We start from the raw sequence: 22,106 nt of genomic DNA, 5'->3' as shown, positions 1-22,106 counted from the left end.
AAAGTGACTACATGCATTAGCTAGCGGGGGAAAGAGATGCTGGGGCCGCGGGCAGCGGGCTTCGGGAGGCGGGTGGGGGCCGCAATGCCTCCCTCGGAGAGCCCAAGGAGCTCCACGTCTACAAGGAGAAAAACACTAAGCCTCTTCTACTTACAAACGGCTGGTTTCACTTTTTCTGCTTCGTTTTGTGGTTTCTGCATTTGGGGGCTTTTTTTTTTTTTTTTTTTGGTTTTTCACCATGTAAGGAATCAAATCTAAGACCTCCCCTGGAGATCTCCTCCTCATGTTAACGCCTGTCTTTACAACATACAGTCATAAACACGTTAATATAAAAACTAGTTGATTATTAGAGTATAAAAGCATCTATTGGCGGCACAAAGCCCTTCCCCGGGGCCACGAGAATTCTTTTGTTCCTCCAAGACAGTTTTTGGGATGGTTTCTGTGAGTCACGGATGGAGGGGAAGAGAACGAGAGAAAGGACAGGAGCAGAGAGAACGGAAGGCCCGTTTCCTGCATGTGGGCGGGTGTCAATGGTGGGGGGTCAGGGGAGGGGGTGGGTTCTGACATGTGGCCTCCTTCCCCAGATGCCTTTGTTTGCCTCCAGACTCAGCAAACCCCCAGCAGACGGTGGGCGGCCCCTCAAATGTTCACGTCTCGCACATCGGTAGGTGTGTAGGACAAGTCGGCTTCCTCCTCCATGTTCTTGGGCACTGAGGACGAGCTGTGTTGCTGGGCCTGTCGAAGGCTGGACTCCAGGAGGGCTTCAATCTGCTCCTGGCAGGCTCGTAAGCAATCCTGCAGGGGAAGGGGGAGAAAGAGGGCGGCCTTGAGAACCCCGCCCACCTACCTGTCAGTCCCTCTGTCCTGCTGGAACACACAGGTCCAGTCCTCTTCCCGATCTGGGGGCTCCACTTAGGGGATGAGGGGACCCATGGTCAGAGAGGCCCACACCTCCATCTCCCTCCTCTCCCCCTGAATGTTCAACACCTCCGACTAAGAGTGGGTGGGCCACCTCAGGGGCTGGTGGTCAGGAGACCCTCCCTCTAAAGTTGGAGGGTGGCCCAACTCACACACTGCCCCATCGAATGCCAAAGGCTTTTTGAATGGACCGAGGAGTGAGGTTTTCCTCTCAGCTTTGTCATGGAAACAGTCTGAAGAGGGCCTTAATTAAATCCCAAAGCACTACTTCAGCTCTTACTGAGTGCTGGGCTCTGCTAGGGTCATGAGGAGACTCCTCTAGGAACCCTAAGGGGCCCTCTGATCCTGCCAGGGCAGGGACATACCCCCAGCACCCAGCGCCATGCCTGGCACACATGCCTCCTAGTGGCCGGACTGAGCCTGGCCATAAGGGAGGGTCTGCACCCATTAATATCATACACAACTAAGGAAGCCTCAGGAGGAATTCGAACCCAGGCCCATCTGATTCCATCACTCTCCTTATGCCACTACTCAGCCTCTACCATGTTAATGGGAACAGGTGCTTTGCATAGAACTAAGGGCCCAGTACACAGTAGGTGTTTAATCAGCATGTGTGGAGCTCTCACTGAAGGCAGAGACACAGATGGGCTGTTTTGACTCGGCTAAGGCTTGTTAGGCCTAGGGGTCACCCAGCCAGCAGCCCCCAGGACGTGCCCAAGCCCCAGAACAGGAGCTGCCCTTGCTCAGACCCCTGGCTGGTCTGACCAGAGCTCTCCTCCACTCTGGCCTCAGTCACCCCAGGGTTGAATGAGTGCTGTCCAGAGTGCCGGGTGTGCCTGCCTCAGGCCCAATCTGGCTGTGCCCTCCAAGCAGGCCCTCCTGCAAACAAGGCCCCAGGGGCTCAAGGCAGAAGGGCTAATCCCACCCCTAACCAGACAGCCCTCCCTCAGCCTGGCCTGGTTCCAGAGCACCTGTCTGCCCACCTGGGCCTGGTGGCCCCTGCCCTGGGACCAGGATCTCGATGGAAAAATCCCATGATCTGCGCCCCCTCCTCCCCCCATAACTCAACAGTCCAGGCTTCCAAGGACACACTCAGATCTGGGGAGTCTAATTCTCACAAATCAATCAACAAATGGCACTAGGTGTTGGGAATACAAAGCAGTTCTTACACACTCTGGGACTTAGTTTCCTCATCTATAACATAAGGTTCTGCAAACAGCCAAGTTCTCCCACTTAGCCCAGAGGGGCACATGGGGATCATGGTGATGCCCCCAGGTGGCTGGAAATGGGTCTCAGCCTGCTCCAGACTGCCTCGAGTGTGCAGCCCAGGAGGCGGGGGTCCAGGGACCAGTATCTAGGGTCTCCTGAACAGTGGGCAGTGGGCCTGGAGCCCACAGGATCCAAGTTAGAATCCTGTCTCAGCCACAGACTAGCTGTGTGGCCCTAGGCCACTCCCCTCAGCCTCAGTCTCCTCATCTGTAAAATAGGGATCATAAGGGCAGCCCCCTCCCAGGGTTCTAAGGCCCAAATGAGAGCATGCAGGGGTTGGTGAGCACCAGGGCAATGCTGGGGTATTGATAGTGAAGCCAACTGGCCAGTGAGTGCCTGGGTCACCAGGCTTCTCATGACCTCAGCTCTGGACTCAGAATAACCAAGGCCTGGGTTCAGATCCTGCCTTTGACACGTGCTAGCTAGGAGCCTCTGGGCAAACCATTCTTCAGCTCAGTGAAGGCTGTCTGCGTCCCTCATTCCAGAGAACTGAACACAGCTGTGGCGATATAAGCCACAAAGCCAATAGCAGATTCCTGTGGAGCAGGGACCTCCCGGTAGCACCCCCCTGACTCTACAGAGGAAGAAACTGAGGCCCAGACGTGGGGAAGGTGGGGCTGGCGCTAACCCCACGCTTTCTGACTCCCTGTCCTGAGTCACCTAAAATATGCAGTGTACAGGACGGTCTCTCAGTCCCAATCCTAGCTTCTGATTCTGCTAGCCCAAGGCAGGGGCAGCATCACAGCCATGCCCTAACCTTGCACAGGTGATGCTAAGTGCACTGCAAATAAAGACAGCAAGGCTCTGGGGGTCACAAAGGACCCCTGATCCTGCTGGGACCCGTCAAGAAGGTGGCATCTCCTCCAACACAAAATGAGGGGCTGGATTACCTGGCCTGGCTCTAACATTGTCACTGAATCCTACCTCAGACACTCCCTAATCAGATGACCCTGCCTGCCTTGGTTTGCTTCTCTGAAAAAAGGGATGAGCACAGCACAGGTCAACCCGGGCTGCTGTGGTGTGTGAGGCTCAAATCTCTAGAGGCAGACATGTGAGTTATTATCATGGGCAAACACTGAAAATGTCCTGGTGGGAGTGCTGCCTTCAAAAAACCCAAAACAACCTGGAAGGGAAACTGTGGCCATGTTTTCCTCTAATCAAGGTGTAGGCTGGCTTGCCTGCCTCACTGTCTGGACCGCTGAGACCTCCCCTCCCAAGGACCCTGTCTTGGCAGCCCCTTATCAACCATCCCCTTCCTGTCCCCCATAGAACACGGCTCGATGGCTGCTAGCCCTGCTCCCTCCCCAGGAGGTCCCCAAGAATTTCTGGCCCCCTGGTATCCGAGAGGCATCTGCTGCAAGGCCCCTAGGGACCCCCATCTTGTCAGAAAGCCCTTGGGGAGCATCTGTCCAGGCCTGGGAGAGCCAAAGAGACCAGGCAGTTTTGGTGTCACTGGGGTCACTTAATGACATTCTGACCTGGCTTCTTGCTCTCTTTGTGCCCTGGACAAAAGCCATCAGAGGTGCCCCCCTCCCTTAGGAGCCTTAACTTCAGTTCTGCCAATAGGACCCCTTTCTCTTGCCCTTAGTTCCTCCTGTGTAAAAAGAGGAACTTTCCTTCTCTAAAGCTGAGCCATGACCCGGGTTCTAATCCTGACTCCACCTTCATTATACTCCCCCTTTGTGGTCTAAGGTCAAGATACCCTGAGATGCCAGGGCTACCAAGAGGATCAAAGGAAGGCCTAAGCAGAGGCGTACAGTTGGTGCTTAATAAATGCCTTTCCCCCATTATGTCCCTTTCCTGGGCCTGTTTCCTCCTTTGAAAAATGAGAATTTGGCCCCTGAACCGAGCCCACCTGCCTGTGGTGATGGCGCACGGCTTACCGGGTCACACTTGATAACTTGGGACAGGAATCTGGTGAGGCGCTGATAGGTGAGGAAGGAATTGGTGCTCCCCAAGTGCAGGCCCTGGACGGCAGCCACCACGCTCCCTGCAGCGATCATGGAGGGGGGGTTGGAAATGAACTTCACGTCTGGGAGAGAGAAGGAGGAAGGAGACAGATGTTTAGGCGGTGTCAACCAGGCTGCAAAGAACTGCTATCTCAGAGGGCTCAGGTCCCTCCCAAACCGAACCCCCAGCCCGACTCTGACAGGGGCACCTCCTGTCCTGGAAGGCAGCCATGAAAAGCATGTGGTCAGGGAGGGGATGAGCAGAGGTCCCCACGGGCTTGGAGACTGACCACGGCTTTTGTCACAACCGCCCCAGTGTGGGGGTCAGTTGGCCAGGGCTCCCCCAGAGCCCTGTCAGGCCCCTCCTGGTGGGGTGAGCTTGGAGGTGGACCATGGTATCTGGTCCTTTCTAGTCTTCCTAACTTTGAGAAGCGCAGGCCATTGAAGACAATGAGAGAAACACAGGGACGTATTTGGAAATACAGAAATGCCCCCCTGCCAAAGTCCCCTGCCAGGAGGAGGAGTGAAAAGCCCCCAACAAAAGCTCCTCCTTGGTCAGCCCCGACCTGTCAATAACTAGGTAATTCGGATTCAAAGAAGGCTTCATCTTCCAAATTCTCTGTCTCTGCCTTGCCTCTCCTCACTGGCTGCCATTCACCCTGGAAACGGAATCATCATGACGTGGCCAAGCCTAAGTGACGGGGTCCTGGCCTTCCTGTAGCCTGCATTAATATAGGTCTGGCTCAGCCCTCTCCGGGGGCCCCAGTGGGCCCCATGGCTGCCGTCTACACTGCTGCTTTCCTGTCTACGCAGCTGCTCTCCTCATGCTTCTTTGCAAAGCGTCCAGATAGCCATGCTTGAAATGGGCTGGATCCCCTAGCCTAGACCACCACCCCCAAGAGGGGTTCCTGGACCAAAGATGAGTCCCGAGCTTGTGGGATTCAGAAGCACCCCCATGTCTCTGGTGGAAGGGACCCCCAAGTTCGAGGCTGAGAGCACTTAACACTGGAACTAAGACCACCTGCCATCAGCACCCAAGGAAATGAACACAGGATATGCTACTCAGAGAATGGGGGCGCGCCAAAAAAGGGGAAAGCTAACCCACTCTGGAACACCCACAGAGTTTTCAAAATTAAAATTTAAAACAGGCCCAAGCATTTTTCATCATTCCAGGTTAGGGGGAAACAGTCAGAAACAAGTAAGGAAGAGCCCTCCCCCATGCTATGGAGTGGGCCCATGGGAATGGAGGGTTCCCAGGGCTGAGCTGAGGCGCCAGCCCCTCCATGAACTTAGTGTTCCCAAGATTCACCAACACAGAGACCTGAGGTGGGTCCTGCTCTACCCTCTCCTTTGTACAGATGAGGAAAATGAGACCCAAAGGACCTAGTGAGAAAGTGACAGGGGGAGAGGGACAGGTCCCCCACCTTCGGCCGCCTGGCTGCACCTCCGATGTCTGGCCCCTGACCATTACACTAGAGAAGGCTCGTTACCATTCGAGCTTCCTACGCTGTGTCTGGCCTTCTGGGCCCTCCCCGATTTGGGCATCTCCCCTACCTCCCCCCACTTTTCCGGCCCCAGTGCCTTCCTATTTACACAAGAGAAGCTCAGTGCCCAGGCCAAGTGTGCTCACCCAGGTTGTTAGCTTGGGAGATGCTCGGATCAATATTGATTTGTCCAGTAAAGGGCTGTCTGGGCCGGCAGGGGGCCTACATCAATTCACCTCATGCCCGCTCTCTGAAATCCCCTCCCAGTTCTAGGTCTCCTTCACCCTTGTCTGAGCCTCGGTTTCCCCATCTGTCGAATGAGGGGGAGGGGCTCTTCCAGGAGACATGACTAGGGCCCACCCTCCTGACCGGAAGGGGTCCGTGGAGGGCTTCCTGCGGACGGGAGTCTGGCTGCCTCTGTACCCTCATTACTTGGCAGTGGCCGAGGGAACAGAAACGGGGGCTGCTGTCTCCCCCGTGCTTGGCCCAGCCCCGCTCTCCCTTGTCCTCTACCAGGAGGCCCCGAATTTCCGCATACTAATCAGGGGGCCCCTCGGGCCTGTAATTGGATGCCCCTGAGTGCAGAGTGTGGCATCATTGTCAGGCCCCATCGCCTCATCTCGCGCCGCTCAGCGCCCACAAACAAGGGGAACTCGGGAGATGAATGAGGCCTGACACGGGGACAAAGGGCCGGGGGCCCCCGTCAATTGAAGCCCACGTCCCCAGTAGCCTCTCAGAGACTTCATCCAAAAAGAATAAACAACTTCAGCGTTGTTAAAGAGAGAGCGAGGGGGGAAAGGGAAGGGGGCCGAGAAGAATGCCAGCCACCCTGAAGGGGAGACAAAGCGGCCGGGGGCCGCAGCGCGGACTTTAACAGGGCCACTCACCCCTTCCTTTCTAAATGGCAGCAATCACATCCAGTCTGAGCCTCGCGGGCTATGAATGAAAACCTTTTCATTGAGGCCAATCAGAGCGGCTCCATAAATCACGGGGACCCGGTAGCAGGTTCCAACTGGTCCCATACCTTGAAGCCTGAAGCTGGAGGAGCCAGGAGCCAGAAGGGAGGCCCTGTCAAGGCAGGCTTCAAAGGCGCCTTTCTCCCAGCACGCAGGGCGGAGGGAGACAGCCTGCACGTTCAGATGCGGAGGTGGGCATCGTTCTCTGCCCACGGCTGCCCCATATTTGTTTCTCGGCATTGTTCCCTTGTGAAGGACGGAGCTTTCCTGAGCACTGTTCTTAGCTGGGGCTGGGCAGTCCAGCTTCTTTTTGAGTTATCTGGCCAGCCCCTGCCAAGGTCCATTCATTAAACTCAATTATGTGATAACTTCAAACAACTCTGGTAATTTTTCCCCTAACCTACCGCAGCACAAAGAAAACCTTTCGTATCTTTAAAAAAAAAAATGTGCCCAGATGGCAGGCAGTCACACAACTAGCCTGTAGGAGGTGCCCAGTAAGGAGACCGGAGAACTCTCGATTCCATAGTGCCCCTCCCCCTCCAGCACTATCCTTCCTCTCTGGGGGTGGGGGTGGTGCTCAGCCCCCTCCTCATTAGAGGGCTTCCCTCCTTTCAACTGGAGAGCTCCCAAGCAGCCAGCCTGCCCCCCACCCAGTTCTAATCCCCGCCCCAGCACACCAGGTTCCTCATGCAGCTGGACAGAACGAAGCTGTCCCCCTTCCCCCAGAGCGTGGAGAAGGAAGGGGCTCACTCCTGGGCCTGGGCAGCCGGCCCTGCTCCACCGTGGGTGACCAGGGAGGCCCAAAGTAGGCCAAAGTACTGCAGTCTGTGCTGTACAACCTTTGAACTCAGCCTCCTCCCCCGTTCAACATCCCTGTTTCCAAAGGGGAGTCTGAGAACCAAGCCCCACCTACCCCACCAGGTATCAGCCTGGAGGGCTCTGGGAAGCCCACAGAGCACCTCCTGAAGGAGAGGGAGGAGCAGGAGGAGGAGGAGGAGGAGGGGGAGGAGGAGGAGAGGAAGGAGGAGGGGGAGGAGGGAGGGAGGAAGAGGAGAAGGGGGAGGAGGGGGGAGGAAGAGGAAGAGGGGGGAGGAAGAGGAGGAGGAGGAAGAGGAGAAGGAAGAGGAAGAGGAGGAGGAGGACGGAGCAGCTGCCACTGCAGTCTTTATCCTCAGTGAACTTTTCTGATTCTATGAAAACGTTCCCAGAGCCATAAAAGGCCGACTGAGTATCCAAAGGTCCCTGCTCTCCCTCTCCTGCCTGCTCAGCAGAGCCAGGACTGGCCTATGGTGGCTGAAGCAGCTAAGCCCCCTGGGGGCCCAGGATGGGGGGGCTCCCTGACAGCTCCGGGTGGGAGAGGCGGTCGCCCCAACTATTCCTCAGGACGCTTGGGTTAGGCCCAAATGGGGCAGGGACAGGCGACAAGGAATCAACTGGCATTCACTTGGGCCCTTGGAGTGCTCCCAGGAAATCCAGCCTGGACCTCAGGGGAGCCCCCCAGCAGAACAGCCCAGGACCTTTCCATGGCTCAGCTAAATGAACAGTTAGCCTGAAATGCCAAGATCCCAGGCGAGAGAGAGTGAGAGAGAGAAGGGGGGGGGGGGGAGACAGGGAGGGGAAGGAGGAGGGAGAGATACAGCATGAGCCCAATACAAGGACAGTGGCATCTAGCCACCAGCCACCATGGTGTGGTCAAATTCTGGACTTGAACCTGAGCTCAAATCCTGCCAGACACTCTAGCTTTCTGACAATGGGCAAGATCTCTCTGGGTCGTCTGTCAAGTGGAGATAATGATGCCCATGGCAGTCACCCTCCCAGGGTTGCTCAGAGTCTCTGGTGAGATCATGCCTGGCCTGAGCTTTGCAAATTTTAAAGTAATCTAGCAAATGTCAGCAAGGACGATTACTGTTTACTATTTATTACTGTGATGATTATTTTTGTTATTATTAATACTATTATTATTCAGCTTTTTAGAGAGACTCAACACCAGCCAGTCAGGCGGCCAGTGTTTTGTCTCAGGGCGTCTCCTCTGCCAGACTATCTCATGTTGGGGCTTGAGAGGCAAAGACAGGACCTAGAGATGGCCCCCAGGAGCCCTGGTCCAGTGACCCAGCCTGGCAGGAGCTGGAGAAGCGCCCTTGAGCCAGCTACTTTGGAGGGGGCAGCTGCTGATTCTCAGATTCCCAGTGCCCAGGGGCCAGCCACCGCTAACAGGCAGAATTGCAAAGGGGGGAAGAGAAGAGGAGGCCCGGGTCGTCTCTGCTGGCAATCCAGGGCTGCCCAACCCAAGCTCCATCCAACAGCTCCTCCCTCCCACTGAGGCCCACGCCATGCCCTTGGCCCGGGCCTCAGCGTCTGCTAGCGCTCCGCTGGCCGCCCCCGCACATGGCCCATCGGCCGGGGGCACGTGGTGTGAGCGGGAGAGCTGAGGCTGGGGCTCCCCTCCCTTCCAGCCCCTCCTGGCTGCAGGCCCAGCTCAGGGAGAGGCCAGGGGAGGGGTGGGGGCCTGGCTTGGCAGCCTCATTAGGGATGCAGGGAAGAGGGTGGAGGCAAGAGGGGGGAGGAGCTTGGCCCCAAGATAGTCACCCTCCTCCCCCTTTGTAAGCTGACACAATGAAAGGGGGGGTGGTGCAGGCCCCCCCCCCCAGACAAATAGTAACTCTATCGATCATACAGAAAAAACCTTCCTTTCAGTGTCTTCAGGTCATTGGAAACGGGGCTAGCATCCTTTCCCCAAGAGAAATTAAGCAGTCCGTCCCCTCCCTGTGACAGGGGGCACTCCCAGGGCACAGGAGAGTGCCCTGCAAGGTAGGCCTTTCCAGGAGGCAGTCCCCAAGCACAGGGCCCCCTGGCGCAGACTGGGCTAAGTGAGCCTCGCCATGCCCGATGCCAAGCAGGCGGCCTTCATGCCCTACATACCTGTAGCACAGAGAGCCACAAAGGTCTGGGCGTGCTTGCGGATTATCTGCTTGTTTTCCTCCAGTACGGGCATCTTGGACAGAAAGTGTTCAATGAAATCGTGGGGGGTCATGGCCGCCAGGTGCCACTTCAGCTTGTTGACCAGGAGCAGCTCCATGTGCTGGAAGGAGAGAGCTCAGGCAGTGCAGGGAAGGGGGGGATGCCCCAGGTGTCCCCCAGGGGATGGATACCAGGATGGAAGGAGGAAGGGGCCGCTGTCCCCGTGGAAAGGAAGGAGGCTTGCTAGGGAAGGAAGACCAGCAGTCACCACGGGAGGGGGGACTGTTTCCAGGAGTTCAGACAAAAGGACCTCCCACCATCTGGAAAGAGAGGAGCCAGGCTCAGGAGCCCTGTGGCCGCGAGCACGCAGGGACGCCGCTAGAGGGCAGCCGCTGCCCACTTTGTGGCCACGTTAACTTGGTATAAACGTGGTGGCTGGAGGAGGGGGGGGGAGGGGTGGGGTGGGCAGAGGGGAAGGGAAGGGAGGGGGGGGGGTTGAGGCAGGGGCGCATTTTAGGGGAGGGCAGGGACAGAGCTGGAAGTAGGCAAAAGGGCTTTCTCTCTATCTCCCTGCCCCAGACAGTGTGCTCTCCTTGGGAATGCTTAAGGGCCCCATTCCTAACACCCCCAACCCAGCAAAAAGGACCCCCACCCCAAAGGGCTGCTTGCAGTTCTGGGGGTTGACTGGTCACTGCAATTTGCAAACTGTGACCTAGGTGGGCGGCAGGCTGGGCCAGGCCTGGGGGCATCCGGGGCTGCTGCCCAGGTCCAGGAGAACCCGACCACCCCCTTTCCCCCTCCCCAACCTGGGGCACACCAGGCATCATTACCAGCAGTTCCTCGGGCCGCACAGAGTGGTCCGTGTAGATACACAGCTTCTCGGCCGTCAGGGGGATGGTTTCCTTCATCTTGGACGCCACGAACATGCAGGTGGCCCCCAGCAGCTGCAGCCGGCTCTTCTTCAGCGGCTCCAGGGACAGGAACCGGTCCAGATAGTTCATAGCCAGGGGAAAGACTTCCTCTTCGCATTTCTGCTCCTCGCACACCTGGGGGTGGGAGGGAGGATGGAGGAAGGACGCCAGGGACCCCCAGCCCTTCCCACCCCCCAAGAGCAGAGGACCCAGGATCCCAGAGACACCCTCCCCACCCATCGGGACCGGAGGGACCTCTGCAGAGGGGATCGTGGAAAGTGCTGAAAGACCAATCAAGTCAAAGTCGCGGTCCCCCCCCCCAAAAAAAAACAAAACAAACAAAAAAAAAAAAAGCGAGGCCCGAGAAACGGAAAGGAAAAGGGGCCGACCGGAGGGCAAGGGGGCGGGGGGGGGTAGTGGGGGGTCGCGGGTGGGGCGCGATGGGGGGGGGCGCTCCTCCGAGGATCCTTCCCCTGTCCCCTGGGAGGGGACCCTAGACCTAGGCCGTCAGAGGCGAGGGGGCGGCCGGCCAGGCGGCCCCGGGACCAGCGGCCGTGGCCCGAGACACAAAGGTGGCGGCGTCCCCACGCAGGCGGCGCGGCGGCCGCATTTCCCCAGACGTCATCTTTTCAAAAAATATTTAAAAATATTTAAAAAATCGCCCGGTGCGTACAAAACCCCTGACAATGAGCTCCGGGCGAAGCGTGAGCAACCCCCGGTCTCACGAACAGCGTAGGGTCTGCGGGGGGCGCGCGGGGAGCCCCGAAACGGGACGCCCCCCCCCGTGCCCGCAGCGCGCGCGGCCGCCCGCCTCTCTGCCAGCCGGGGCAGCGGCCGCGCCTTCGGAAATTATTTAAAAATACTCAGAGGCCAGAGGGGCGCCGACCCAGGGTCCGACAATGGGGGCCAGGGTCCCTAGGGTCCACTCACACCCATCCCGAGCTCGCCCGGGGGGCCCCGGCGCGCTCCGACCTCGGGGCCCTGCGACCTGGCCCAGTGCGGCTGGCCGCGGCCGGGAGATCAGGACCCCCCCCCCCCCACCTACCCACCCGAGGGCACAGCCCCCGGAGCTGCTGGCCCGGGCCGCCCCCGCGCCCCCTTCATGCGCGCCCCCTCCTCATTATTAATAAACACTTCTGCTTTGCTATAAATGTGCAAGATGGCGCGGAATACTGGCACGGGCAGCCCCTGCATACGTGTCCTTGGATATTAATTTAAAATAAAATCCCCCCCCTGCCCCCTCCCTCTCCTCCGGCCCCGGGCTCGCCGGCCAGCCGCCCGGCCACCTCAGCCCGGCCGCCTGCTGGCGTCCCTCCCGAGCGGTGCCGTGCCGGCCGGGCGGTCGGGTCCCTTCCTTCCCACGGCCCCGGCGGGGCGGGGGGCGCGCGCCGCGGAGCCCCACCAACCTCGAGCATCCAGGTGGCCACGATCTTGCGCATGTAGGGAAGGATGTCCTTCTGCACGCACTTGAAGTACGAGACGGAGGGCGAGCACGTCTCCTCGGCTTTGAGCATGGTCTGCAGCGCCCGGTCGTTGAGGAGGTTGGCATCGAGGTACGCCCGGCGAATGGTCTCCACCTCGCAGCACAGCAGCTGGTGCTCCATGGCCGGCGGCGGCGGGCGGGCGGGCGGACAGGCTGTTCCCGGAGCTCGGCCGGCCGCACGGACCGCGGGACTGACGGGCGGGGCGGCTGGCTGGACGGCGGGAGCCCGCTGCCGCTGGGGCTGCCGCCGCTGCTGCTGCTTCGTGCCTCGCAGTGCCGAGCGCGGGGGGCTCCGGGCCGGGCGGGCGGGGCGGGGGGCGCTCCTCTTGTGGCCCGCCTGGCGGTGCGGAGCGCAGGGCTCGGACGCTGCCGGGTGCCGCCGGGCTGCTCGGCCGCCGCCGCCGCCGCCGCCGCCGCCACCGCCGCCGCCGCCGCCGCCGCTGCTACTGCTCCAGCCTCTGGAGGTTCCAGGACTTTGCAGCTCGCCCGACTCCCCTCCCGTAAGTCCCAGTGACGTGACTGTTGTCGAGCAGAGATCAAAGCCCGGCAGAGAATGAGAAAGGGAGAGAGGGAAGCGGGGGGAGGGCCGGGGGCGGGGGGGGAGGCGAGGCGAGGGGGGCCGAGGGGCCGAGCCTTAAAGCCATCCAGCCCCTCGCCTGGGCCAGCCCAGCTCCCACAGAAGCCGGGCTCGAATAGAAATGCTAATCACTCCGGGACCAGCTTTCTTTGGGGGAAGTGCAGAGGGGGTGCGGGGGAGACCGGGGTGGGGGGGTCCCCCGCGCTTTGTAAAGGGCAGCTCTTGGTCCTGAGGCGTAGGACAGACCCTGGGGGAGGCCAGGCCACCCGCAGCCAGACGGCCAGGCAGACACGTGAACTCTTAGGGAGCAGCCCCCCCCCCCCCAGTTCGCCGCTGACCAAAAGGGCTAAAGGGGATCCGACAGGGAGGCAGGGGGCGAGGCCTTTTTTTTCCCCCCATTCGATTTAAAAAATCATTTTGATTCACTGTTCTACACACTTGGGAAGCTTCTCAGAACGCCCGCATGTATGCATGCCTGGGCACAAAAGGCCAGCAGCTCCCATGCAAGCGACCCTCCCTGGAAAAGGCAGCATTTCAGCCACACTTCCCGGCATGGGACCCCTAGCTCTTCTGGCCCCCGAAGAAGCCCACGGAAAGTGCCATCAGCAGGCCAGGACAACAAAATGGTGGTCAGCGTTTCCTCTAGCTTGTCCTAGTCCTAAGAGTAAGACTTTAGCCGGGGGAGGGAGAGAGGGAGGGAGCTCCAGGCAAACCACCTTTCCCCCGGCCTCCTTCCACCTCTCTTCCCCTCCCCGCTCGGGGGGAATTCAGCAGTGAACCTCCGAATCCGCAGGCAGGCAGCAAGGTTCCCTCCTGCCTTCTTCTTGGGAAGGAAGGAGAAAAGGAAACAGAGAGAGATGGAGAGTGTAGAGAGGGGGGAAAGGGAGAGGAAAGATAAATAAAAGGAAAAAAGGAGAGAACGAGAAGATAAAAAAGGGAACGAAAGGGAAGAATAAGCGAAGAGAGGCGCGTGGTCGGCCCATCCGTCAACTGCGGGGGCACAGTCTCGGTCTTGGGAGGGCTTTGGTGGGTTTAGAATGAAGTTGGCCAGAAATTAGCAACAACGTGTCCAGCTCATTCCTGGCTCCCTGCGTGTGCCTGACACCACAAGGCGCTCAATAAGTGCGCGTTTCCTTCCTTCCCCTGCCAAGGACCGCCGTTCGTGCTTTCTGCAGCCCAGGGCGTACCCAAGACGTTACAGTCCCACGGAGCCCCTCGGCCCGGACCCCCTCCCCCCTTCTGTCGAGTTCGTGTTAATTTCCCGGGCCAGGCGGGGGATGGGGGGCGCAGGAGCGGCCGGACCGCCAGCGCCTCGAGGGCTCCTGGGGGGGTCCTGGGGTGGAGGACTGCGAGGCGCAGCCTCGAGCGCGGGTGGGCTCCCCACCGGCCTGGAGGCCTGGGAGGAGGCCACGATCTGGCCGCGTGGAGCCGGCCACTCCGCGCCGCCCACGCCGGGGCCCGACGTCAGCGCCGCGGCTCTTTCATTCATAAAATCTCAGCCATGGCCTCGCGAACGTTAGGGGCCCGGGCCGGGCTGCAACAGCCCCCCGAGCCCCGGCGCGCCCGAGGGCGCCCCCGGCCACCCAACGGGTACCAAAGCCGATTCCTGGAGGGAGCTTCCCCCCCCCCCTCGCTGGGTGGAAACCCCAGAGGAAGCTGGAATTAGCATTAGCCAATGGGAGGCGAGCTGTGTTACCAGGCGGATCAGGCAGATCTCGACGAGGAACTAACTGGCTGCATGGGCCGGGCCCAGGGAGCAGCGCTAAAGTGCACGGTGCGCGGAAAAGCGTGAAGGCCCGGGCCCGCCAGGCTGAGCCGGCCTGGCCGTCCAGGAACCCGACTCGGCGGCCCCGTGCAGCCCCTCTGGGGGGCACGACCCGGTGAAGCCGGTGCGGGGGACGGGGGGCGCAAGCCGAGTGCCCCCAGCCTGCTCCCTGACAACCCCCCCCCCCCAGCGTGGGCCAGTCCCCGAAGGCCCCCCGGGGCTGGACGCGGGCGTGGGAGGGGATGGGGGAGAGGGGATTGCAGAGACCCCCGACGCGGAGAATTAGGGTAACTCTTCATTTTCCCCGGTTCATTTTGCACCGGCCTTTTCGAACCCGACCCGCCGGGGATGAGCTCACTTAAATGTCCCGCGTGAAAAGTAACAGTGGCGGGCGTGGGGGGTCCCGGGAGACCGAGAATTGACGGCCCAGGCCAGAGGGGAAACCTCGTTTACTCGTTAGAGAAAGGCAACGAGGCGTCATCAGAGCGATCTCGCCTTCCGCCCCGCTTACGGGCTCAGCCAGTAGTGCCGCTTGATTCTCGGGTGTCTGACACGGCCCCCCGGCAGGGATCAAGGAAACGGCGGGGCTGCGGGGCAGGCGGCGAAACCCGGGCGTCAGGGGCCCTCCGCGTGGGAGGCCGGGGGCAGCCCCAGGCCTCGGGCTGCTGGACCGCAAGTCTTGGGAGAGCTGGCCCCTTCCCACGTGCGGGCGCGGACCTGCCCCCAGCAGACCCACAGTGCCCGTGCTCGGGGTTCCTTGAAGAATGCCTGGGGACGACGCGCGGCTTCGGGGGTCCTCGGGGCAGTCCCTGGTTCCCTGGGCTTGCTCGTGCGGGGGGCTCGGTGGCAGCACGTGGGGGCGCCGACATAGTGGGAGTCAAGGAGGGGGCCTGGGGACCTCCGAACCCGATCCCCCCCATGGGCACGTGGAGCTGCGGGAAGGGGAGGGCCGGCGCGCCCTCTCCCTCCACTCCCCGAGGTCCCTATCACCCCCCGGGGGTCCCGTGCACGGACTGCTCCATAAAGCCGCCCCAGAGCGAGACCTCGGGGCCTCCCTGGCCGGGCAGGGGCACGTGGGTGCCCACAATCGCGGGGCAGTCTGGTCCCCGCCCGCCTGCCTGCGGGCCCAGGGTCCGAGGGGAGGACGGCAGAGGAGGGGGAGGGCTGGCGCGGTTCCCGGGGGCTCCCACCCGAACCACTGCTTGTGTCACTGGGCGCCCCCTCCTCCTCCGACGGCGGCCGGGGCCCTGCCCCTGCCCCAGCCTCCGCGGGGCCTGCCGGGTCCTGCCCTTGATCTCCGGGGCATTGTTCTGCAGCCAGAAGCCTCTGCATCCTTTACCTAGGAATTTGGGAGGGGGCGGGGTGCGGGGGGAGGCCGCCGGGGTGCGGGCGGGGACTCCGGGAGGGGGCGTCGCCGCGAGTCATGCAAATCTCGGTTTAAGGAAGTTCCAGGGGAAGGGAGCGTGCTTGGGCAGAGCCGGGGGGCGGGGGGCCTGGCGGGAGCCCGCGTGGGAGCGGGCCGCACAGAGACCTCGGCGTGGCCAGGCCCGGCTGGGTCCGGCCGGGCCCCGGGAGCAGCTAGCCGGGAGCGCGCGCCGCTATCGCTTTAATTGAGGCTTGGGCTCCGCTCATTAAGAGGCAGCGCGGCGCATTCCGGGCATTCCAGCCGGTGCCTCCGCTCCCCAGGCCACGTGGTTCCCTTATCGCCGCCGCCTACCGTAATGCCTGCAAGAGGCGCGCCCTGGCCCAGCCGGGACGCGACGGGACCGGCCTGGACACCTCCCTCTCTGGGAGGGAGGAAAGAGGAGCGGCCGTCGGGGCTCGGCGCGCTCGGCCTCGGAGGAGAAGCCCCCAGCGGGGGGGGGGGGGGGGCAGAGCTGGCACCGAAGGCGACGGTAATGATGCCGATATTAACCCCCGACGGACCGTCCTGGAGCATTTCTAGGTGTGCAGAGTGCCTTCCCCATGCTAGGGCAGCGGAGCCTCCCCGGGCTGGGGAAGTGGGTGTGAAGCGATGGCCCCAGGGTCACCCCGCTGGCGCTGTCCTAGGCCAGGTCTCCTGGACCTCGAACCCAGCGCCCTGTCTGCTTCGCCCGGCAGATGGTTCTAATCAACATTCAGTGACACGGTTGCCGTGCCAAGCGCCCTCCCCAAGTCCTCGCGGAGAGACCCGAGCAGGCAAGCCCTCCAAAGTGTGGTGCCCATTTTACTCATCCTAGACACTGGCAGCTGAGCAGCCTGGGAAGGACGGTGTTCGTGCACCCTTCAGCCGGGGTGCTGAGCCGGACAGTCTCCGGAATGCCACCTCCTCGGGCCCGTTTTCCCAGGCAGGTTTTTAAACTCTTTTCCGGAAGTGCTTACACAAAACAAACATAAATAAATCCTAGGCTCGCTAGACTTTAAAATCTGGAATCTCCCTAGTCGTTTATTACAGACCTACTGAGTGCCCGGGAAGGACATACCGGTGTTCAAATTTCTCTAGGGACCTGGACCACGGAAAACACTCCTTGAAATAAAAAAAGATAAAAATCCCAAACTGCACAAATCATCTTTGTTATAGTGAATTGAAGAAACGAACATTTCTAGGTACAAAAAAAAAAAAAAAAGGAAGACCCGTCCCCACAAACTTCACTGCACAAAGGTCAAGAACAGCCCTAGTCTCGACCCTTTTCTGGAAGTTTCTGGATTTGGGGGAGGGGAGACCAGGGATGTTGAATTTGTGCCATGCTTCCAACAACCTGGTCAGAGAATCTCTCTGTGTTTGCCTGTGGGCCTGGGGTCTAATTAGAAGTGGAAGATACCCAGGTATGTTTCCCATTTACTTTCCAGCGGATGATGCCTTATCCCTGAGGAAGTCCTGATGTGCCCAAGAAGTTGGGGCAGAGACTTTGTATTTTTGCTCCATGCTATCTCGTGGCATCTTTTTATAAATAAATGCATTGCCATGGAAGAGAGCAGGAATGCCCCATGCCAGCCCCAAAGCCTAATCTTCTGGTTTGCCTGGGCTCCCAGGCTAGATACCTACTGTGTTCCCGGGCCCTGGGAACAGGGCTGCTCTCAAGCAGCAACTTGCTTAGGTACATCCTTACACAAGATAATTAGGCTAGCTAGGACAGTGGGGGGGGGGCACCTCCCCACAGAAAATGGACTTGAGCTGAGGTAATTCGTAGGGCTCCTCCAACTCTAAAACACTCACCCAAGCATCATCATTGACAGCCTCCCCTGGCTCAAGACTCTCTCCCTCCTCATCTCCTCATCCTGATTCCTTCAAGTCCCAACGAAAATTCCACTTTCATTAGGAACCTTTCCCAATCTTCTGCATTCAAGTGCCTTCCCCCAGTTCATTATTTCCTATTTATGCTTCATATAATTCACCCCCATTAGATTGCACTCCTTGAGGGCAGGTGCTGGCTTTTACTTTTCTTGGTATGGCTTAGTCCCGATCACTGACCTCAATTCAGAAAAGGCCAAGGTTCTCCACCGCATCCGGGACCATCTCCAGTCATCCTGATCCATATCTGGCCACTGGTCCCAGACGGCACTGGAGGAGAAAGTGAGGCTAGTGACGTTACACAGCCTGCTTCACTTAAATCCAATTCACTTGCAAGTCATGGCATCACCTCTGACATCATGGTCCTCTGAGAATGAAGGCCAAACAACAAGAGTGACCAGAGCATAGTCCAGTGCCTGACATGGAGGAGGCAGTCAATAAATGCTTGTGGATAGACTGCTCTGCGAGCTGGGTCAGAGTTCAGTGACTCTGTCCTGAGCTTCGAAGAAAGGGAGGGTTCTTGGACCCTCCTGAAAAAGTGGATGGGCTGTGGAGAGGTCCCTCCCTGTTCCCCACAAGGAACTCCCAGAACCTACAACTCATACATCTTGGACCCTTTACTCTTCTGCTAGATCAGAGTGCCCCCTGTGACCCTGATGCCATGACCGTCCCATCTCTGGGTCCTTATCGGGCCAACCTCTTTTTGTTCTTGGATTGTCCTCCTCCCATTTACCGGCCCGACTCAACTATTACTCAGTTCTGCTGGGAGGTCCTCATCGATCCTCCTTGAAAACAGCCCCCCACACACACACACCTGTAAAGCAACCAGTACCTAAGACCAGAACATATGAATCACTGAAGATCTTAAAAGTTAAGTGCACCAGAACCTCAGTGGCCCGATATGGGTGATGGGGATGATATTGAAGGCACTGAGGAGGGACAGTGGTTAGGGAAGGCTCCATGGAGAAAGAGGACACTCCAATGTCCCTGATCTTGGGGGAACTGTTCAGATTTGGATCTGTGGAGAGAACGAGGCTTGTTGACTGCTGACCTCAGCCCTTTGGGGTTCAATTTCCTGAGCCACCAAAATGCTGAGAAAGCAGCAGGTGCCATTAACAGTGGGCACATGCCCCCCCCTGTGGCCCAGGTCAGACAATAGCATATGGGAGAGTGGACCTTCCCTATGTAAGAGATGGCAGTGGCATCCGGGACTCATCCATGTGAGCTGTGTGTGTGTACCCCAGTGGCCAAGGGCAGTTTGTGTACAATATTCCTGGACCCCAGCCTCCTGTTTAGAGTAATAGGGAGACTTTGATTTTACTAAGACACCATGATTCAAGGACTTAGTCTTCCAGCTAGGCATGGGAGATTTCCTATTCAAGGATCTGGCCATCTCCAGTGAGAAGAGGAGCTCCTGAGCATGGTCCGTAGACATGCTGCTGCTTCTGTCTTCTCAGGATGTGCCTTGTATCTGCAGGTGCTTTCTCACCCATTAGAATGTAAGCCCCCTGGAGACAGGGATCATTTTTATTTTTTCTTTGTGTCAGCTGTTTTGAGAGCAGAGTTTGATGCCTATTGAGTACTTCATAAATGCTTAGTTGATTAACTTATTAATCATCTTTCCCATCCCATCTTTCCTCCCATCTTGAGCTTGGAGGAAGGAGGGACCTGGATTCAAATCCCACCTTTTTACTCTTGTGACCGTGAAACAATTATTAAACATCTCTAAGACTAGGTTTCCTGGGTTGCTGTGGGGAGCAGATGGTCATTGGGTCATAGACTTCGAACCACAATGGACTTCCAAAGCCACCCAGTCCAACCTGTTCATTTTACAGATGGACAAACTGAGGCTTATGAAGGTAGTGAATGTCAGAGATAGGATTCAAACCCGTGGACTTTTCCTACTGCCCTCTTCTTCCCTTCTGTAATGGGGAAATAAAGGTTGCCTCTAAGGACTTCTGTCCCTCTTGTCACAATGTCTAACAACTTGAATTTCTAAGTCTTTCCTTGTGATGACATTGTAGAAGTCAATAGTGTAAGTACTATTGCCCTTATTTTACAGATGGGGAAACTGAGGCTCGGAGATGAGCAAAGGGCTGCCCAGGACTAGGAAGAGTGGAGCCAGACCTTGAAGACAGAGGTGGGTGGGGCTCCAAACTTCCCCTCCACAGATTTTGGAGAGAGCTGTAGATCCACCCACCCACCCACCTACCCACCTACCACCCCTCAGGGGAGGGGAGAAGTTGTTTTGGAAAGAAGAGATAAAAGATAGGGGAAAGACAAGTCAAAGCAACGCCTCCTGTTTCAGTGAGGAGGATGGAGAAGCTTCAGAGTCTGAGGAAGAGGGAAGAGATAAGAGCCCTTGGCTCCCTGGCTCCTTCTCTCACTGCCCACAAAGCCAGGAAACGCTTCTCAAAGCCGAACCATCTCCGTGTCCCCACCTTCCAACTGCTCTGCAACTACAGCAGCCACACCTTTCCCCATTGAGATTCCTCTATTCTCTCTGACCCCTTTTGGAAACCCAGAGTGGGCTCAAAATCCAAAGACCTGGGCGTCATTCACCCGAGTTCAGGTGCCTGGGGTCCTTAGTCCTGATTTAGGAGCCTCACTTTCCTTATTTCTCAAATATCTATGGAGTACCTTTTACTTCCTGACAGTATGGGTATAAAGGTATCATGTTTAGAGCACTGGACATGGTCAGAAAGACCTGAGTCCAAATCCAGCCTCAGGCACTTACTCGAGGGTGATCCTGGATAAGTCACTTAACCTCTGTTTGCCTCAGTTTCCTCATCTGTGAAATGGACATCATAACAGCACCTGCCTTTCACGGCTGTTGTGACAATGAGATGAGATAATATTGTAAAGAGTTTAGCACAGTGCTTGTCATATAGGAAGCACTCTATAAATATTAACTATTATTATTAACTAGACTCCATCACTTCCTAGGTGTCTGACAGCCCAAGTCATGAGATCATAGATTCAAAGTTGAAAATTGACAGCCCTCTCATTTCCCAGAGAGGGAAACTGAGGCACACAGCCACTGGGTGGCTTGCTCATGGTCACACAAGAAGGAAATGTCAGAGCTGGTATTTATTTGAACCTATCGATCAATCATTCAGTGTTTATTTAATGCCTGGGATGTACCAGGCAATGTGCTAAACATGTCTCTTTCCAATGAACTCAGATTTCTTTCTCTGTAAAATGGAATAATGGTATCTAGTTCAGAGTTTTTGTGAGACCCAAATGAGAGAGTCCACTTAAAGTGCTTCTATAGAAATATTAGCTCTTATTCTCCTTGCTGAAATGAGCCGGATTAATACTATCTTCCTACCTTTTCCCCTTCTCCCTGTGCCTTAAGCCATCGAGGGCCCCCATGAGCCCCCCCAGGCATTCCTCTGTCTATTAGGGGCCCAGGGCTAAAAGAGGATGCTGACCTCTGGGGGAGTGGGATATTTTCTCCTCTCAAAAGCTACCTTTGTTTTCGAGATCAAAGCTTCTCAGAAGGGTCTGTGTATTCCATTCAGTCCTTAAAAATGTAACACTGAACAGAGAAATCCTCCAGTGTGGGATGCTGGTGGGCATCTTTAGAGGAGATCCAATTCTACAGTGAATTGTGGAAAGCCATGATGAAGGGGGCTATTCTCCCAGAAAGGTTTCTCTTGGGGAAATAGAAAATCATCCTCTGGGACAGGAGAAAGCCGGGTGTGGTTGTAGCCTGGGAAAGAGAATGACAGAGCCGAAGCTGTGGGATGAAGGATGGGGAGGCTTCACTGGGGTGGGGGGGGGAGGGGACCCTATCCACCAGAGATCTTGGGGGTTCTTTACTGTACCTACTAACCGGGTTTGTAGACCCATGTGGTCCTGGAACATCTGTGCCCACAAGATAAGTTGAGTCAGGCCAGCCTAATGCCTCCTGGCATTCTTTTGACTTCCTATTGGGTTAAGCTTTAGGAAAGTAGTGGCTTCCTCTGTAAAATGGGTACAAGAATCCCCTGCGTGCCATATTTCATGGTCTTATTCTAAGGTAGATGCTTTGTAAAGTTCCTATAACCAACACAACAGACATTTGTAAAGTTGGCTAAGCAGTTAGAGATGTCTCATTGTTGCCTCTCAGGATTCAAGGACTTCTAGGCATTATTCTCTTTTTTTCCTGAAAAGGAAACTGAGGCTCAGATGATTTGTAATGCTCTGGGAAGGAGAAGGGGAGCATTTCGACTCTGATTCTTCGTCCTGCCTTTTGTATGGTTCATTTTCATCTCAGGAAGGATTATTCCACTTGTGAGGAATCAGATCTAATGCTTTTGGGGAGTGGCATCCACCTAGGAAGCAGACCAAGCCATGGCATGCCAAGTGACCTGCCCCGCCCCACCTCTGTTGCTAACAAGTTGCTGCATCAGGGACATCACCTTGACCTCCTAGGGCCCCTCAGTGTTCACTGACTGACTGGTTGCCTGAGGAGTCAGCTGTCAAATTGGGTTAATGAGGTCATGGTCATGGGCTAGAATCTTGGGATGGATTAGATCCCTTTGGGAAGACTTCATTCCCCCTTAACCTTGGCCAGCCAG

At 57.6% G+C, this 22,106-nt stretch overlaps 1 protein-coding gene across 1 annotated transcript; it reads right to left on the bottom strand.

The window, feature by feature from the left end:
* Positions 1-323: 323 nt before the first annotated feature.
* Positions 324-12,139, bottom strand: CCND1 (cyclin D1). The gene is made up of 5 exons (XM_069066538.1): positions 11,852-12,139; positions 10,365-10,580; positions 9,496-9,655; positions 4,071-4,219; positions 324-795 (listed from the first exon to the last, which is right to left on the bottom strand). The coding sequence occupies exons 1-5, from the start codon at positions 12,047-12,049 to the stop codon at positions 640-642; spliced, it is 879 nt and encodes a 292-aa protein (XP_068922639.1). The 5' UTR covers positions 12,050-12,139; the 3' UTR covers positions 324-639.
* Positions 12,140-22,106: the final 9,967 nt, after the last annotated feature.

Source organism: Petaurus breviceps, unplaced genomic scaffold (assembly GCF_028583685.1).
Source record: "Petaurus breviceps papuanus isolate PSGF00001 unplaced genomic scaffold, PetGlider_PUasm1.0 90721, whole genome shotgun sequence".
NCBI classification, from domain to species: Eukaryota; Metazoa; Chordata; class Mammalia; order Diprotodontia; family Petauridae; genus Petaurus; species Petaurus breviceps.
Note: the sequence above shows the minus strand (reverse complement) of the source record. Positions and strands in the feature narration are given on the sequence as shown.

Coding starts and splice junctions, on each gene's coding strand:
- CCND1 (XM_069066538.1), bottom strand. CDS start 12,049: ATGGAGCACCAGCTGCTGTGCTGCGAGGTGGAGACCATTCGCCGGGCG. Junction 9,656..10,364: donor TGCGGCCCGAGGAACTGCTG/GTAATGATGCCT, acceptor CTCTCCTTCCAG/CACATGGAGCTGCTCCTGGT. Junction 796..4,070: donor AAGTTATCAAGTGTGACCCG/GTAAGCCGTGCG, acceptor CTTCCCCTGCAG/GATTGCTTACGAGCCTGCCA.